The sequence below is a fragment of the Mixophyes fleayi genome, chromosome 4, assembly GCF_038048845.1.
Source record: "Mixophyes fleayi isolate aMixFle1 chromosome 4, aMixFle1.hap1, whole genome shotgun sequence".
NCBI lineage: Eukaryota > Metazoa > Chordata > Amphibia > Anura > Limnodynastidae > Mixophyes > Mixophyes fleayi.
Genome location: NC_134405.1, coordinates 216,074,519 through 216,095,374, shown reverse-complemented (window position 1 = coordinate 216,095,374; position 20,856 = coordinate 216,074,519). Strand labels below are relative to the sequence as shown.

General features: G+C 38.2%; 1 protein-coding gene across 1 annotated transcript in view; it reads right to left on the bottom strand.

The window, feature by feature from the left end:
* Window positions 1–20,856, bottom strand: part of LOC142150794 (dynein axonemal heavy chain 3-like) — a 947,133-nt gene that overhangs the window by 488,999 nt on the left and 437,278 nt on the right. The window contains 2 exon segments of the mRNA XM_075205980.1: window positions 2,550–2,735; window positions 3,732–3,865. Coding sequence (XP_075062081.1) covers window positions 2,550–2,735; window positions 3,732–3,865 — 320 coding nt within the window.

Sequence of the window (20,856 nt, the reverse complement as noted above, 5' to 3'; positions counted from 1 at the left end):
ATGCACTTTATGACCTACAACACCTCAATATTTTTAAGTGATAAATTGAGGAAGTGCTGAATGTTTTGTGGGCTTGCTGATGGGCACAATCTTTCAGATGTCATAACTTTCTACTTTGAACACTAAAATGAGCCATTACTTGAACTTGTAAAGGTTTTTGATGAAAGACTTGCCACAAAGTTTGGCCTCGATGGAGACCAAGTAAAATACTCCTGTGTGTGATTTATTTCTTAAAGTCATTTTGTCAGTCTCTTGACATCCTAGCCACTAGCAGGTACAATATAAATTCCCTTTTTTTTAAAAAAATAAAATTTTTATATATATATATATATATATATATATATATATATATATATACTTTTGATCCATATGTCCAGTATTAAAATCATAACTTTATTACAAATTGTTGTCCTCTAACTTGTAACTGATGTGTTGTGAGTAGATTTGCCCATATTTAAATCAATAAGAGCTGCCAACATTTGAATACTATTTTGTAACAGTTTTCAGTTTAAAAGGTACAAAAAGGGCAAAGACACTATGAATCTCAACTTTGTGTGATCGTGTGTTGATGATATTTTAAATTATTACTTCTAATTTCTTTTAAACTATACTGCATAAGAACTGATCACTGTTACTAGCACTAAGTAGTTCTACTGTGCATTTCATCATATATACAGAATAAGAACCAAGATAAATTTAATTGTGCAGTTGCCTAATTTGCAGACAATCGTGGATGTGGGAAGAGAAAACAAGGCTGGTGCTGGGAGGTTTGGCACACCCTGCAATTTATGAATTAACATTTGTGGAGACCGTGCATGCCCAGCTACCCTCATACCAATCGCAGTTAGCTTAGAGAATAATCTTCTCTGAGGTTTAGAAATTTGCATACAGTTCCCCACACTGGTAGTCATTTATCCAGAATCACTTATCCAAACACCCCTCCACTCACACAGCCTTTACCTTTATCTCAACTATCTCCCACTAACTGCTTATGCTATATGGAGTGATGTGAATGATTACATAGGACCAGGGCTGCCATCAGTGAGGTACAGGATGCACAGAAGTAAGGTGCCCGGACATAGCAGAGGGCTCGCCACCCGTGAGGACACTGATTATTTTCCCTGTTCTTTAATCACTAGTCTGCCTTGGGGATAACCTCTCTGCCCACACTGGTAGCAGCTCCGCCCACACTGATAGCAGCTCCACCCACACAATAGTGATTGGAGCTCATCAAACTACTGTGTGCTCCATCTTATCGCTCCCCCCTCCCCCTGTACCGCGAGATTCGGGTGATGACAACGAGGGACTGATGTGCTGTCTTTCACTGAGCCTGTTACTACCTGGTGATATGCTACCAACTCTTCTAATCTGGTTAGGGAAGTTCCTCCCACTTCATGCTGTAAATGTAACTATGTGGACAGTGTTAAGTAATTAACTGATGTCTTTGTTTGAATGTTAAATAATACAATTATTATCAATTATTAAATTAAATTATAATTATAACCTTATCTGTATAAATACTTTCCTAATCAACCCCTGCACTCTACCCATGACATACAGCTCATTGCTTATTTCTATTTATGGCTAAACATTGATTACTGCCTGATAGCTGGGTGTTGAGTTGTCTTTGATTCTATTTAAAGCATTATTGAGGGGTCTTATTGTTTATAAAGGTTTTTACAATATTACATATCATTTGGTGTATGGGCCTGATTTATTGAGACCCGCAAAACACAGATTGTGTTTTTTGTTTTTTTTAAAAATGCATAAAACTCAGACATACACACATCCATATACAGAAAGGAGTGGATTTAAAGATACATCTGTTGTTGAATACAGGTTTAGCTATGCTCTGCTGTAACAGACAATATATTGCAGGATTCGTAAGTACATATGTGATATATAAAACCCAAAAGCAACGAACAGCAAATATAAAAGAAAGATAAAACTCATAATGTCACCTGTTAAAAATACAGGGCCTGATTCATTAAGGATCTTAACTTAAGAAACTTCTTATTTCAGTCTCCTGGACAAAACCATGTTACAATGCAAGGGGTGCAAACTAGTTTTCTGTTTTGCACATAAGTTAAATACTGACTGTTTTTTCATGTAGCACACAAATATCAACTTTAAATTTCAGTGTACAAATAAATAAGCTATCAAGTATTTGTGTGCTACATGAAAAAACAGTCAGTATTTAATAATATAATAATAATAATATTTGTCAATTGAAATAAAGGCAACCTCAATGTCTGTTTACTTTCAGTAGTAATATGCAACATAAATGGAAGAGATTCTAGGGTATTCTCTGCTGTGATGCTTCACTTATGCAGAAAAGGCACTTTGGAGTATTACCTTCAAAACTGCAACAATTCTGCACATTAGTTTCAAATAGACCATGAACTTGCTCAAACTGGGTATCTGTGGATACATAGATGCAATGCACCACAAAGGTCCTGCTTCTTGTATGATACTATGTAGCACAGTATTCCATACACAAAAAATAAGTAGTGGAAGTCAACATTAAAATACATTTTAATAACATTCACCTTGGTTTTGAATCTAAATGAAGAACTCCACCAACAGACCAAATAATTGAAAACAGACCATAAGCCACAATTGTATTCTTGATCTCTTCATTTGTCTTCTTATTATATGAGTTGTAAATTTGGGAACTAGTATCCACTGAAAAATCAAGGACTTCATCTTCAATATCGGCTCCCGATTTTCCAGAACTAAAGTGATAAAACTATTATTAGCACAATGTAACCCAACTTTAATAACACATATTTCCAATATCTCCACATCAATAAAAGCTCTACTTGAAACACAAAAAACATAATTCAAAGAAGAGTAAAGCCACTTTAGTACAGTTGTGATGTCATCTTGTCTGCTTTTGTTCATGCTTGGGTGCATCAAACGTGGCAGGTATACTGGACAATGGTCAGATTAGGTCATATAGTTAAATATGTAGAACACAACTGCTACAACTGCAGATACAAAATGGTGGTTTGGAAGCATGATATTTAAAGGTTCAAATGAAGAGCCAACTGGACCATTTGTAATGAGCAAGAGAGCACAAATGGACTGGAGCTTCTCATCTGCCCAGGAAGCGGTTTTATATCTATCTAGATTGCGTAGGTTGGAGTAGACCCTTTAAGAAAAAGGCAGTTTACTATGAAATAAATTTGAAGTTGTAGAATTATCATATTTTAAGTTTTTATTTGTGAAAAAATAATTATTTATCTGTGAGTAAAAGCTTGCTGGAATTTGCAATTCAACAAAGAAGGCTTGCAGTAAATCTAAAAGAGTTTTACCTTGATGACCAAAATTTGCTCTGCTGTTGATTAAAAGTGTAATAATTATTTATAGAAGGCTGCAAATTAGTTTTTTTTTTAAAAAAAACCTACTATGAGTATCTGTGTGCATTTCACCTGTTCCATCTAATTAATTACCAGTGATTTGTTTTAGGAAAAATAAGTTACTTAGTCAGGCTACCGTTCAAAAGGGCTGAACTGAAGAAATTTGCAAATGGCATAATAATTAAGAAAGTTATTCTAGTACATTGGTATAATGATAAGCAGAGAACATAAAGTGTGAGCACTGTTGCAAACACAATGTGTTAACTTGCTCAAAATGTGTCCTTTTCCTTTTGGTATATTTAAAATATTTTTTTCCCAGTTCTCCACCGAAGAGTTCTATCAATAAAAATATACAGTTTGTTTTCTCACCTTATATTTGTCAGCAAACATTCATAAATCTTCAGCAGTGACATGGTAAGATGCATAGGAGATGTCTCTATAACGAATTTACACTTTTTTTCCACAAAATCTAAGCAAAGTGGAATCAGCCACTTGCACATTAACTAAGGAGATAAGACAGAAATAGTTGAAACAATGTATGTTCATTGGAGCTCATCTAAGCAATACATTATTTCAATACCAGCTGTCCATAAACATATAAACATGTGAACTAATAATAGTAATAATAATAATAATAATAATAATAATAATAATAGTGTTTTCTTGATATATACACTTGTGTTGGCTCTTCAGTTACCTCATAGTATAGTAAAAGGAGCATGGTCACTCAGATTGAAGCTATGGTCATGGCAAATTAGATGAAGGACTTAGTGGATGAGGTTCATGGCTGGAAAGTGGCATAGTCAATATGTACCTGATTCTTATTCCCAAATATTAGAAACTGTAGAAGGGCACTACTTCCTTAATGGAGACTTTTGAATTTTCACTTGTTAAGGTTTTCTAAATGAACATTCTAAGTCTATTTGAATCACATCACTTTATGTTGTATGTAACAAGCCATGTGTTGCCTACCACTACCACCAATCTCGTCTTATGTGCTCTCCATGTAACACACCAGTATTGCATGTCTGCATATAAAAAACACTAGGGGGTATATTTACTAAACTGCGGGTTTGAAAAAGTGGAGATGTTGCCTATAGCAACCAATCAGATTCTAGCTGTAGAATGTACTAGTAGAATGTACTAAAGAAATAATAACTGGAATCTGAATGGTTGATAAAGCCAACATATCCACTATTTCAAACCTGCAGTTTAGTAAATATACCCCTAGGTCTAATCACAGTACAAAATCACCTCCTTATAACTCCCTGAAAATCATCCTTGCAACAGAGATATATACTATGTCATATGGATTCAGGCCCAGAGTTGCGGAGAGGAAACTGACGCAGAGTACAGTGGCCTCTTTGGATCCCGCTGTGTGCACCTCCTTGGCAAAAGACGGGTGTGCGCTAATTAGAATCTGTGGACCACTTGGCCCGTGGGTGATAAGCTCTATCCACCCCATTATAATCTGCCACAGCCAGGTCCCCAATTTGTACCTGTTTTCTACCCTTATTTATTTCTGTAATTTTGCTTTTACACTTTAGTTTAACACTGTAAATACCTCTGTCTTATTTTATATTGTTTTTTATTGTAGAAGCACTGTATGAACTTGCTGGAAATCTTTGCTCCCAGCACATAAAATAAGTGATATTTCCAATCCTGAAACTGTGCTGAGTTATTAAACTGCCCATTAACTGCATGCCAACAAAGCTCATATCAATACAGGGATATTTATTTATTTACTTTCTCTCCAATTTCCACAGTTGGAATAGATTACATTTTCTAGACTTTAGAAAACAATTTAATGCAGTAAAATGTTTATATTTCTATTATCAAACATATTAATGTTACAAAAGCTATTGTGCAGAAGTTCTATAATATTTAGTATAGCATTCAGTCTTCAAATAAAATGAACAATAATATATTCTAAAATAAATAAATAAATACTAAGAGCTTAAGATCCTCAAGTTCCCACAGGAACAATGTTCCCATCTACTGTTAAATTGGAAGGTATATTACTACTAAAAGTAATAATAATAACATTTTGGAAATGAGCTCTTCCAAAATCATCCAAATAAGCCTATTATATAAAACAAAGTACTATAAATCCCACCTAAGGCAAGTATTAGTCCGACTAATTGCACAGAGAGCGTCTCAGCAATGTCATTAACATGTTAAGACTTCAAAAAAGTCATTAGATTACAAACTGAACGTCAAACACAAATTCTGCAACACCATATGCTAAAGTACATAATGCAGGGTTCCAGCAATACAAGCTTTTTCCTATTGAAAGATACATCAAGACAAGTTTAGATACAATAACAGCATGGTAAAAAAAAAGTGTTAATGTAATAATCTTCTGTGCTTTCCTCCATATGGCAACTTATTTTCAAACAATTATACTGCATTCCATCTGCATAGTGCAAAACACAACGAGGCAGTAGACAACATTTTAGAAAGCTATATCCCCAGCTGGTGGTAAATAGGTGAATGAATAGACAAGTAAATACTAATTAAACTTAAGATGGCAAACTAAGAAATCATATTTTATTTTATGTATAGTTACAGTAACTCTATCAAACTCTACAATTTACCAATGGCTCTTAGATGTTTTACTCAAGCACTCCCAATGCAGTGCCACATTTAGGGTAAACTGAGGGAGATGTTTTTTGCATGGGGCTGATGCATAGTGAGAGGTACGCCAGTTTGCAAAGCGCATCTTGCATGAAATCGTCTCTGCACATGCCCAGAAAGATGACAGTTGCATTTGTACCTATGCAGACTTGCAGGATTCTGATATATATATATATATTGATGACTTGAGACTGGCTGATAACGATGGCTTGTTGTGAACCAGGCATATATGCTACTGATGAAAAGGCGGAGTAATTTATTCCTATTTGTGGCCAACTCTGTATCAGCCCACAAGTGTTTTTATTTGCATTTTAGAGATAATTGTATAGATTCAAATGCATTCAAAGAAGAATGCAATAATGTAATACAAAGCAAGTAAACACAAGTGGTTATGGACTCACTTGGAACAATGATTTTTAGCGTTGAATCTGTTATCATGCATTTTATATACGTTAAAATGCATGTTAAATGCATTATTCGAAGTTTGTGGGCATGTATGGTTTAGGAGGACCCATCAGTTAATATTTATTTTAAATGTGCTGTAACAGTCACTTAGGAATCCAAATTTATTGTATTTTTTAATAAGATGATGATGATGATGATGTACTGAATGCATCCACAGTGAGTATTATGTTGTGATCTACGCCACAGAAGAGAAGTTAAAATGCACCATTTTTTACATATGCAGTGAAACAATGGTCAACAATGATCGCTACATGTGTACCTAAAAGATTATGTGATACCTCTCAGAACCCAAAAGATAGTTCAGAAATGTGATTGTTCACGTTAGCTATATCACATGTTACTTGAAAAAGACATTATGTCAGGCGCCATCCCTCCGCTCCTCCTCGGTGCAGGTGACGGTCGCCTGCCTTGCTCCGCTCTCCACGTCCCGTTGCCTAGCAACGGGACCCGCTTCCGGCTCTGGGACATCATGCTGCATGAGCATGGGACACCATGCTGTGCTTAGCAATGGTACTCTCTTCTGCGGCTTCCTGTCAGCGGTCAGCTGTGTTCCGACCACCAAATGAGATTCCTCTCCTCCCTATATAAAGAACACTCTGGCACCCTTAGGGTGCCATAGTATTGGTTGACACCAGCTCCAGCACTTCCTTTTTATTCCTGTCTCCTGTGTATGCCGACTTCTGGCTTGTTTCTTGGCTCATTCTCCTGGATACCGATTTGGTTCTACACAGCTCGTATGGTATTTGACCCTCTGCTTGTTCCTGACGGATCTTCTTACTATACCTGTGTACTTTGCCACTGTTTGGCTTTGACCTGGATCGTTTGACCATTCCTGTCCTACTCCCCACTGCACTGGTGACTAACATGGAGAACTGTGACTTGCGCATCCCACGCAGCAAAGTCCATACTTACTTGCGGGATTCCCTAGAGAAGACCGAGGATGCATTAGACTCTGCGCACCCTTTTCAGTTGTGAAAATACCAGACAGTGGCTCCAATGGTATTATTAACCATGACACATTATCATAAAGGTAATATAATTCACCTACTGCATTTAAAATTGGCCTGGCAGAAGTAAGGAAGGTGATTGGCAGTGTTTTCAAGTCATGGAGACTAGCATATGACTGATTGTACACTAGAAAAGCAATGTTCGCAATATGTTCTAAAATGACAGAAGGTAAGCAACTCATCAGCAGGAAACAGTGCAAAAACATGGGTACAGAATGCACCCATATAATAATAAGGTAATACGATTATCTGTACATATTTTAATAAATTGTCTCTTGCTTTATGGTTGAAAAGCAACATTTAAACTCATCATCTTGTAGGAAGTACATCATATTGCTAAAAGCACTCCCCACAGCCAAAGTAACTTAAAGCTGCTTGCAAAATGCAGTTGTCAAAGGGATTATTGATGCCTATGACAACCAATTTTGTTCATTCACAGTTTCTCAAGTGTTAATCTCCAATATGTCAAGCATTGCATGGAGTATCTCCATTTTTTGGGAGTTTAATGCTTCACATTTATCCAGAAGGTGCAGTCAGGAAAGCACATAAAGCCTTCAATCGATTAAGACAATTTTTAATACAGGATAAAAACACAGAACAATGGCAGTAGCACATAATCTTAGGTCCGCCAGCAAACAGCAGTTGTACTTGGGTAATCCACAATATGTTCAACTGCTGTGTGTTTCAATAGCAAATGCTATCTTCATTATGGCAAAAACAGGGAACACATGCATATGGAGAAGTTTGACTTTCTTTAAGAAAGCCTTACATTTTAACCTTAGCTGAGTAATCAGAGAAACTGTAGTCTTAAAACAACATTGCAATAATTGCATTTAAAAGAAAAGCATTTATAGGAAAACAATACAGTTCATATAACAATAATCCAAAAGAGTTTATTTATGCTTAATATTTTAAAGATCTCCACTCCTATGCCCCAATTACACTGCTTCTATTCCTTGACATCTTAAGAAACATGGATCAGAATTGTGTACATATTTGAAATATATGTACATTTCATAATTAGAAGAACCCCTTGTAATGTTATTCTAGTATTTATTCATCCTCTGTTTAAATGCACAGATATTTGTTCCAACATAGAGTCGATTTTGAGTTAGGAGAGAAGCAAAGGAAAGGAGCAACTTTGCAACTGGACAAACCATATTACAATGCAAGGGGTACAAATTTACTTATTTTTTTGCACGCAAGGAAAATACTGACTGTTTTATCACGTAGCACACAAATACTTGATAGCTTTACTTTTACACTGAAATTAAAGTTGATCTATGACATGCCGTATCCCAACTTTAAATCTGCCGCTATATTTTAAATTGACCTCCTCTCTAATGCAACATGGTTTTGCCAAGATGCAAATTTGCTCCTTTCCTTTGCTCCTAACTCAAAATAAGGCATATACAGTATATATTCTTTATATATATATATATATATATATATATATATATATATTTACATATATCAACATTTTTCTCTGTAAATATATATTTTATGTGGCTATTGTAATAAAATTTGTGCACCAAATGTCAGCAACAACTCTTGCAATCCACACATGCAATGAAATCAAACCATGGATGCGCATAATTTAAATTTTGTGTAATAATGTGAAATGACACAGGGAAAAACTATTGAACACATGCATAAAGGGAGGTGCAAAAAGTCATGGAAAGCCATGACACCAGCTGAAATCTATCAATAATAAGAAAGCAATCCTGCCAGTTGGTTCAGTCACAACTCATGGTTTATATAAAGGTGTCTCATTACAAAGGTGTCACACAAGAAACAGCTCATGATGGGTAAAAGCGAAGAGCTCTCTCAAGACCTTTGCTACCTTATTGATGCAAAACATACTAATGGCATTGGTAACAGAAGGATGTCTAAACTACTGAATGTTCCAGTGAGCACTGATTGGGCCATAACCTGGAAGTGAAAAGAACATCATTTCCCCATAAACCGGCAACGACCAGGTGCAGCTCACAAGATTTCTGACAGAGGAGTGAAAAAAATGATCAGAAGAGTTGTCCAAGAACCAAGGACCACTTGTAGAGAGCTTCAGAAAGACCTGGAATTAGCAGGTACAATTGTTTCAAAGAAAACAATAAGTAACTCACTCAACCACCATGGCCTGTATGCACGCTCACCACGCATGACTCCTTTGCTGAAGAAAAAACATGTTGTAGCTCGTTTAAAGTTTGCTGCACAACATTTGGACAAGCCTGTGAAATACTGGGAGAATATAGTGTGGTCAGATGAGAGCAAAATTAAACTCTTTAGATGGCAATTTTTTTTCATAATATAATTTATTCTTTTATAATATATTGTGAGAAAGTACACCACTCACAGGAATCGGACACAGGTATGCTGAACCATTTAGCTGTTTATTAGCAGTTGTCAGGATGGTAAAACAGCTCAAATGCTGGTACAGCAATCGTATCCAGTAATAGTACACGAAAATCCCCACCACCTACATCTGGCTAGACATAACTTCCCTGTCTACTCGCCGGACTTCCCTATTTACTCGCCGGCCACTTACTGGCATCGGTGGTCCCACCCACACATTCAGACAGTGTCTTTATCCTCCACCCCAAGCACTACAAACAAATCACAGCAAATCAATCACACCCATGTGGAACACCTGTGTGTGTGTGTGTGTGTGTGTGTGTGTGTGTGTGTGTGCTCAAAGAGGAACCTAGGGAAAACTTAACCCTGTCAGCAGCCTGCTGCTGCAGACTGTGTTCCTACCGGTTCCCATACAGGGAACTGTGGCAAATATCCCTCTTTGCCACAATATATAAAATTCTGAAATAAAGTTGATTTGATTTGATTATTGAAATATTTTTTAGATATTTCTTTAATATTATGTAACATATTTATATCATACTCTTGTTTCATGGAGCTCAAAAAATTGGTCTCTTCCTTTAATCTTTCCATAAGAAACATTTGTAAAAATTGGGTATTGTAACTTCTAGTGTTAATAAGTCATTTTTATGTGAAATGTCATCCTTATCTTTAATATCTATACTAGTATAAAATCTATGTTCTACACTGTTAGCTAAAGAAGTTGTTTGAGGGAGAAATGGCACTGCACATCACCCCACAAACACCAAACCAACAGTGAAGTTTGGAGGTGGGAACATCATGGTGTTGGGCTGTTTTTTTGTAAACGGTACTGCCATACTGCATGTAGTTGAAGGAAGGATGAATGGAAAAATGTACCGAGATATTCTTGCTAAAAATCTGCTGCCATCTAACAGGATGCTGAAGATGAAACAAGAGTGGACATTTCAGCAAGAAAATGATCCCAAACACACAGCCAAGGACACTCTCAATTGGTTTCAGAGAAAGAAAATAAAGCTGCTAGAATGGCCTAGAAAATCACCTTACTTGAATCCAATTGAAAATTTATGGAAAGAACTAAAGATCAGAGTTCATAGAAGAAGCCCACGGAACCTTGAAGATTTGAAGGCTATTTGTGTTGAAGAATAGGGTAAAACCACACCTTTGCAATGCATGCAACTAGTTTCCCCATACAGGAGGCGTCTTCCCGGCTGTGCTGAAATCCCTTTCCCAGTACACACTGGAGGGTGGGCAGCTTAGACAGTGCAAAGCAAGTTCATACATGGGTCTCCAAATTCTCTTTTTTTTCCTCCCAGTATGAAAAGGGACTGTCTGATGTGTCTATTTCTATGCTGTCGTTAAAATAATCCTCCACCCTACTTTGGATGTTGATAATAGGATCAGGTGGAGGTACGGCAGAGGTGTCACGTTTTTGGTCAAATCTTTTAGATCAGACCAGATGTCAAAATGTTGTGTTAAGTCATCTGCATCATTCCTGGGTTCTTGGGAAAGCTAATTTTTTTCCTAGCAGTAATTGACTGAGAAACTGAAAGAGGAGACGCCGTCCTGTCAAGTAACACTTGAGCTGTCATCTTGCTCACCAGAAGCTCTTTGCATCTCTTCAGATCTGGGTCAGTTGGAAACAAAGAGAAGACATAGCTCTTCTTCCTCACAGCACTGGGGTCATGAGTTCAATTCACGACCATGGCCTTATCTGTGTGGAGTTTGTATGTTCTCCCCGTGTTTGCGTTGGATTCCTCCGGGTGCTCCGGTTTCCTCCCACTCTCCAAAAATATACTAGTGGGTTAATTGGCTGCTATCAAAATTGACCCTGGCCTGTCTCTCTCTGTCTGCCTGTGTGTATGTATATTAGGGAATTTAGACTGTAAGCTCCAATAGGGAGGAACTGATGTGAATGAGTTCTCTGTACAGCGCTGAGGAACCAGTGGCACTATATAAATTAATGGTGATGATAATGATGAAGCACAGTCGCCAAAATGTAGTGATCCGATTTCAAGATTTTGATAACTCTTGGATCCTGGCTAAGCGAATAAAGTACTTGATCTACAAGTCCGATATACTTAGTGTAATTGCTTTGTTTAATCTCCTCCTTCAGTTTATCAAGCTGCTTTTTCAAAAGTCTAATTAAGGGAATCACTTGACTCAAGCTAGCAGTGTCTGAACTCACTTCACAGGTGACTACTTCTATGGTTTCAGCACCTTGCACAACATGGAAAGTATTCTCCACTGTGCTTGAGTAAAATACATCCCACATCCTTTCGTCATGGCTTAAGGTGTAATCGTGGATGGCATTTTGCTGTTCCTCCATCCGCAGAAGCATATACAGGGTGGAATCCACCTTGTCACCACCTCTTGCTTCAGTTGGTGGCTGGGCAAATTAAACTGCTGTTGTAGCTACTGCAATCTCCAACACGCTGTTGCCGAATGCCGGAAAAGTCCAGATATTTTACAGGCCACAGAGAGTATCTTCTGCACGTCCCTGTCATTTTTTAAAAAGCTCTGCACCACCAAGTTTATTGTGTGAGCAAAACAGGGAATGTGATGGAAATCACCCAGCTGTAATGCTCTCAAAATATTGGTGGTGTAATCAGAAATGACATATCCTGAGGAGAGTCAAAGCAGGATAAGCCATGTTGCAATGACATCCCTTAGTTTTTGTAACAGATTGTCAGCTGTATGCCTCTTACTGAAGCCGCTGATACACAGAGTAGTCTGCCTCTGAAAAATGTGACACACTTGGGTACATGCTGCTGCTGTTCCTGCTGGTGAAGGCGAATCCCCAACCCAGTGGGCTGTCACAGTCATATAATCTTTTGTTTGCCCAGTTCCGCTTGTCAATATATTTGTGGTTAAGTGTACAGTGGGTAGAATGGCATTTTGCAGGCCAATAATTACATTTTTACGAACCTTCTGGTAGAGGGAATAGCTTTTCTAGTAAAATGGTGTCGTGATGGAATTTGGTAACGACTGCAGATTTAGACCAAGACTGCCAGTCCTATTATTTCTATTTCAGCAATGACAATTAGCAATGGAGCTTTCCTGTTTGTGTGTTAGCTATATAACACCGTACAATTTGACTGCAGATTGCTCAATGCTACCCACTTCACGCTTGCTGGCCACCCACGGGTGCCTTCCTATGCCAGGAAAGTCTACCTAGTACCTTCTAGGATTCATATAGTCACTCAGGAAAATTCAGTTAGAAAAGTAAAACAGTACATTTATTGTCATACAAACAACACTAGAATATTATGTACACAGTAAATAAATGCCAGACAGGATTACCACATCATCTGTCCCTTACCCCACTAGTTTAAAGAGTTACAGTCACCTGGCTTTCCAGACTTCACAACTCATGGATCTCTCTCAGCTGCATATATAGACTATAGTAGAGAACGACAACTCAAAACCAGAACTTGCCACTTCATGAATGAAATCCGAGAATGAACACCCCCTCCCCCCTGGAGTGGCTCTTTATATCTCGAGTCTACCTTCCACAGTCTTTCCCCTCCCTGGGCAAACCCCTGGGTCTATTCTTCTTAACCATTGGTCAGTGCAGGACTATGGGGGTTTGGAGAGGGGAGAGAAGATGAGCTGTCCTTCCACAGAACCTCCCCTGTTAGATGGCCTGTCTGGGCTAGCCTGGTGAGAACAATTGACACTAATTAGTTTTCCCACTCCAGCATTTTGCAACCTGAGCCCTACCCATTATCCCCCTAGCTTCACTTTAAAGACAATGAATAACCTTACTGCAATATACAATACACAATATACATATTTACACTGAACTACAATGTCCCTCTAGCCACATGTAATTAGACAATGCAGTTGTAGTCTGGTGAGCTGGTGAACAAAAGCAAGGGCTATAAAAAGTACTTGCTATATTCCACATTATGTGAGAAAGGAGAAACAAAATGGTTATTGTTATCACACTAGTTTCATCACAGCTATATAACAAAGTACAATGTGACTGCAGATTTAGAATAAGGCTGCCAGCCCTATTATTTCTACTTCAGCAATGACAATTAGCAATGGAGCAATGGAGCTCTCCTGTTTGTTTGTGAGCTATATAACACCGTACAATGTGACTGCAGATTTAGACCAAGAGTGACAGCCCTATTATTTCTATTTCAACAATGACAATTAGAAATGGAGCTCTCCTGTTTACGTGTTAGCTATATAACACCGTACAATGTGACTGCAGATTTAGACCAAGAGTGACAGCCCTATTATTTCTATTTCAACAATGACAATTAGCAATGGAGCTCTCCTGTTTACGTGTTAGCTATATAACACCGTACAATGTGACTGCAGATTTAGACCAATATGTCTGCCCTACTATTTCTATTTCACCAATGACAATTAACAATGGAGCTCTCCTGTTTGTATGTGAGCTATTTAACACAGTACAATTTGACTGCAGATTTAGACCAAGACTGCCAGACCTATTATTTCTATTTCAACAATGACAATTAGCAATGGAGCTCTCCTGTTTACGTGTTAGCTATATAACACCGTACAATGTGACTGCAGATTTAGACCAATATGTCTGCCCTACTATTTCTATTTCACCAATGACAATTAACAATGGAGCTCTCCTGTTTGTATGTGAGCTATTTAACACAGTACAATTTGACTGCAGATTTAGACCAAGACTGCCAGACCTATTATTTCTATTTCAGCAATGACAATTAGCAATGGAGCAATGGACCTCTCCTCTTTGTGTGTTACCTATGTAACACAGTAAAATATGACTGCAGATTTAGAAGACCAAGACTGCCAGTCCTATTATTTCTATTTCAGCAATGACAATTAGCAATGGAGCTCTCCTGAATGTCACTGAAGACTTTGAAGAACACTGCTACACCTTCTCTTTCTTTTCTAGGTATGATGCTGCCCAACTGCACTAGAGACTGCCAAGAACCGTGCTACCCCTTCTGTGTCCCTCTGTGAAATGGCACTGGATCGCCATTGAGGGCGGTACTTATAGAATACAAAACTCACGAGATCCAATGACTTAACAATGATGTTTTGCCTTGTTTTCAATTCCAATGGCGGGCGAAAGTACCTAGCCGGCTCGGGTCGGTACTCGGATCTGATAAGTTTGGGTGTGTTCGGTTCTCGGGGAAGCGAGCTTGAGCATCTCTAATTATAGCTTCCAGTGTTCATAATTCTTTTTTTTTATGTCAAATGTCATCCTTATCTTTAATATCTGTACTAGTGTAAAATGTCTGTTCTACACTGCTAAAAAAGTTATTTTATTGTTATTCAACATGGAATTAATGGTTAAATTGTATGGATTTTCACTCATATAATAAAAAAATAAATGGAAATTGTTCATGTCACCATTCCATAAAATTAACATCATCAATATATCTGGCTCAAAGATATATTGAATCCAAAAACATATTATTCCAGATATATTGATTTTCCAATGCATCAAATTAACTCAACTTGTAGCGATGTTTGTTTTTCTGTTAAGAAAGTAATTCTTTTAATTAACCACTGTGCACTCTACAAAACAGTCCTCGTGTTTAATAAGAACTGAATGTCACAAATAACCAAAAGGGTGTTATCATTGCATATATATGTTTTAATTATGTTGATCATATCTGTAGAACCCTTATTAGGACCATAAAGGCTTTAAGAGAAACTGCAAGGCATTTATAAAGAGTTACAGACAAAGATCCAATCCCCAAAATGATCGGATGACCAGGAGGATTTTTAAGATCTTTATGTATATTTGGATGTATATGAAATATAATGATATTGGGTTTCAATGAATAAATAAAATAAAACGCATGTTAAGTAATTATATGTGCTATTAAGGCCGTATCTAAAATAAATCTTAACAGCAAATTGTATACTGTAATGTGAACATTAGCTATTTGTAAATAAAACCACAGTGCCCTTATCAGATTCCTTTAATATTTTAAATTACGTTTGATTTATTGTATTGCTTACCTTTGTACTATTAAATTATGTTATTTTCTCTTATTAGATTGAAAAAATGTATTTCCTTCAGAATTCAGTGACTAAATGAATCTATATAAAGACCTCTTGCCAGTGTTGAATTAAAGGTGAAATGATTTTTAAAATTGCTATGTACATGCCCTCTTTCTGCCTGCTGATCCAAACAGAGAGTATATTCATCAATTGTCTCCTGCATTAGAATTTCAGCAGATTAATTTTTGTTATCCAAAGTATGGATAAATTGGATAAGTGCAAGTGTTCTTATAATTATAATAACAATAGGAATACCTGTTAGAATGTTCTTATAATATTTTGAGCGCTAATGTAAAAGGTAAAATTTAGCAGTGAAATATTAGGCTCGATCCTAAGATCCTTTAATAACAGAGACACTTGTGCTGCTGTTAATTTGTGACTATGTTAAATTAAAAATAACTTGCGACTCAGCTTAATGCATGCAAAGATGTGAATGTGCAATTTGAATTCCCTTAAACAACTGTCTTTTACAGGCAATATCAGGGAGACCCGCTTTTGCCGGCTCCCTGATCTGATAACTTATGAAATATTCTAATAGTTAAACTATATATCACCTCTATTTTGTCAGGAAACCACTCCTGGCCATCTTTACATGTCACAAACTGCACTCTGCGCACTTGGGTTCCAGCAATTCAATCTTCAAATGACCTATCTCTAAAGTTATAGATCTTACTGGTCCCTTCCCCAACACAGGCACATACTTCCACACCTCTTCCCTCTGCCACAATCTATGTATAAGGCCCATAAAATGCCTGTGACTTAACTACCCAATTGTGCACATTCTGCGCTCTGATAGCTAAAAGAGTTAACACTTCCCACACTGGTATTTAAAGGGTTAATACAGCCAAGCTGTCACGGGCACTAGGAGTCTTTACCCAGGGATCACCAGGTGGTAGGCTTACCAGAGCAATGTAGGTGGTAATAGGGTACTCTGGTAGCAGGGTGATCACGGAACAGTAAATAGCAGATGATGAGATGCTCAGGAAAGTCTATGACTAGCAACACTGGTAATATGGAGGTAATAGTACACGAGGAACTGTATGGACAAGGACACGTGAAGGTAGTCAGTGGTCTGCGATAGCAAGTTGTACCACTGCTATAGTGAGGAGGAATGTCCAACAGGAACGAGGAAGTGATGAGAGTCAGCGGTCTGCGGATAGCAAGTTGTACCGCTGTCTGGGTGAAGGAATGGAATCCAAGTGGAGGTATCCGGGGAGTCAGTGGTCTGCGATAGCAAGTTATACCACTGCTATGTGAGAGGGTACTGGAACAGGTGATACTGGAAACAGGGATCAGTGGTCTGCTACTAGCAGGTTGTACCACTGAATATATATGTGAGGAGGTGCACGGGGAGAGACTGCAACACAGGGTAAACACGGCACCTTAACACGATCCACAGTAATATGCACAATATAGATATATATATATATGAATGACTGAACAGCACTGCAAATATGGAAAGTCTCTTGAAGTAATCCGGCACAAGATAGTACAGTCAATGATGGTAATAGTCTCAGCGGATAGTAAACTCCAGAGGAGAACAAACTCAGTCCAGCGAGGTATGCAATACACCAGCACAGTCAAAGAGAAGTATGCATACCGTGGTTCAGAAGCAGGCAGTCAGACAGGAGTGCAGCGATACCTGAGCGGCAGGAGGCCGGCAGGATGAGAAGTCCCTGGATAGATGAAGCAGAGGTCTAGTAGGTGCAGCGCACAGGTAAGTAAACCAACAGGGACACGAATCCACAGGAATCGGTAGAACGCGGAACTGGACTCTTAGAGGACCCAGGAGAATGGTGATGATCTGGCAGCAGGATAGCGGATGAGACACGAATCCAATGCTGACAGGCGGGTAGAGACCAGCGGAACACAGGAAGGCGTGGAGAGCGGATCAGCAGTAGATGGACGATTAACGCTGGCAGCAGCAGCAGGACTCTGCGGATCCCCGGAGGTAACCAGTAGCAACCAGCAGGTGCAAATAGCGATGGAACACGGGTGAGCAGAGTAGACCAGGAGCTGTTGATCACGGAGAGTAGCGGATGGCAATAATAGCAGCAGTCTCGAGGAAACACGGGAGAGATGAGATGAAGACTGCAGTGCACAGGGCAGCGGATAGGAATCAGCTAACAGTCACGATGATGAAACACAGCCGAGTTGTACGCTGGAGGCTGTAGTGCACAGAGGCAGCGGATAGGAATCAGCTAACAGTCACGATGTTGGAACACAGACGAGTTGCAAGCTGGAGGCTGTAGTGCACGGAGGCAGCGGATAGGAATCAGCTCACAGTCACAATGATATGAGATATAGTTGAAGTGGCTTAGAAGACTGTAGTGCACGGAGGCAGCGGATAGGAATCAGCTCACAGTCTTGATGATGAACAGGTGAGTAGATGTGGAGAGTGGCTGAAGTGCACGGAGGCAGCGGATAGGAATCAGCAAACAGTCACAATGATATGAGATATAGTTGAAGTGGTTTAGAAGACTGTAGTGCACGGAGGCAGCGGATAGGAATCAGCTAACAGTCACGATGATAATATTGATGGTAGAAGTGGTATGGGAACCACAGTAGTAGAAGTGGTTTGGAAACCACAGAGGTAGAAGTGGTTTGGAAACCACAGGAATCAGCAGCGCTGAACAAACGAGGAAACACCTTCAGAGACTCATGGGGAATGAGACTCCAAGATCAGGCAACGTGGTGTTGACCACAGGTGCTTAATATAGGGAGTGTTGCCTGATCTGCCAATTAAGTTAAAGGGACATACACTGAAGGGTAGGAAAGGGCTGCGCATGCGCAGACCCTCAGGATGGAGGACGGCCACGGTTCCTAAATGTCCGGGAAGAGGCACTCACGGACCGGTGAGTGACACAAGCAATCAACTTTTTCTATACAGGCAGTGAATTTGTTTAGAGCAATAAGGACAGCACTTAATAAATACTAGATTTAACATTCCAAAAAATGCAATCCTTACAGATTATAAATACAATTAATAAATGATGATATAACATAAGCAAAACATAAAATAAAAGCAGGAAATTTCCAGAGTATAAACTTACAGTATAATCTGCTCCAAGGGAAATTGGCTTGAAAGATAGACAGCTTACCAAAGTTGATTGAGCTCTCAAAAGTCTGACCATATCTTGTACGTGGTCTCCTCTTTTAAAGATACCTTTTCTACCGTTCCCCTCCTACAAGGGTTGGTCTCCAGCGGAGGCCTGTGACACAGTTTTACAACCGCAATTTACATCTTCCCTGTTTAATACCCAAAGCTAAAATGCAACATATCTTTTCTGGGGAGTGTCACCCAATTTTATCAAAAATAAATTCAATACAAATTTACAAATCTACAGATACCAAACAGAGATATATCAAGTATATTTGTTGAGCTGGTACTCATTTCCTCTCATTTCCCTAATGCAGAATGCTTTATTCAACATATGGGTTGCCCTTCCCATTCTATTTATGAATATGTGTTTGATCAGTAATTACATTGATTGTAAGTGGCATTTGAGAATGGAATTGTATTTGCCTATATAAAGTATGGCAATCAATAATGTGGTCACAGCCCATGTCTCCTGGTGTAAGAACCCCTGCTAGGTTGATTCCCTAAAGTCTCTTCAGGTGCCAAGAACCACTTCAGTACCAGGACATAGCTCACCACAAGATGTCTCAGAAGCAGTTTATTTACCCATAAAGGTGACAAAGTTATCTTGTAGCCATTGGGTCTGCAGAGCTACAGGATAAATATAGGACAGTATTTCTGTTCTCACAGTTACACATTGAGTTAGATCCCTAACCCTGTGATAGTAGGCTTTGCTTTGAAGTAATTTCATTACCCTCAAGCTTACTAAATAGATTATTTTGACATACAGTTTTTACATTGCAGTCCCTTATGATTATGCTGTATTCACCACAGTTGTTATGGGCTAATCCTTATTACCGAAATTCCTCCCTTTTCACTACAGGTAACATTAAAGCACATTGGCTGCTAATAACACTCCAATAACCAACAATCTGATGTAAATGCAAAGTAAGGCTTAACTTATTTGTAAAGAGCTAAACAGTAGAGGGTGTGTCTTATCCTGATATGGAGGAGAAAACATATTGAGAAACCAAAGCAAAGTCTCTTGAAAATAGGATACTTATGTTTTTAAGCTTATACTTCTGGAAAGTTCTGTCATTTAATTTGTATCTTAACTGCATTTATAAAATAAATAAAGTTGATAATAACATAATCAAAAGTGTCCCACTATGGAAATTGTGTAAGGACTCAGTAATGAAAACATTCAAGGTAGGCTTGGTAATTACTGAAAGCTTAAGTAATGTACATCACTGGAACTTTTCTTGTCCTTTAGTTCTGAAAGCATATACTGCAGGACTTATATTAGGAATTCTGGATGTTTTATATTAATATGGCATTTTGCTATCTCTTGTAAACCACAGAGACAACATAGGTACAGGTATTATTTTTTTTGTTTCTGTTTGTTTGTTATGTTCTGATTTATTACTGTTATTTGTCAATGTCACTATCAGGCAGCTTACATTGCTTGCTCTGTATGCTGCTAAATGTACAGTATTTCAGTCATGGATTGTTATCTTTGGTTGCACTTGTGAACTACATAATTATACTGGTTACAAACATTGTACCTAACAGGATTCATGGCTGTCTGACAAGTTTTATTGGAATGAATTGGAAAGGGAGCGAGATGTTAGAGCTCAGACTACTATCAATCAGCATTAATTCAAAACAGCTGCAATCACCAACTCACATGCAAATATATGCTATATTCCACACCAGAAAAGAGTTAACAACAATACATGAGAAATCATCATCTTATGTATCTGGCATATGAAAATATTGGGCCTAATTTATATTAGGACATAAGTCTGTTTGCGATCCATATCTTGCGTGAAATAGCTTTGCGCATGCTCAAAAACGGACCTTATATAATGAATGCAATTGCATGCAATTCATGTCTGAATGCAAATGGCACTTACAATTGCCTACAACTTTA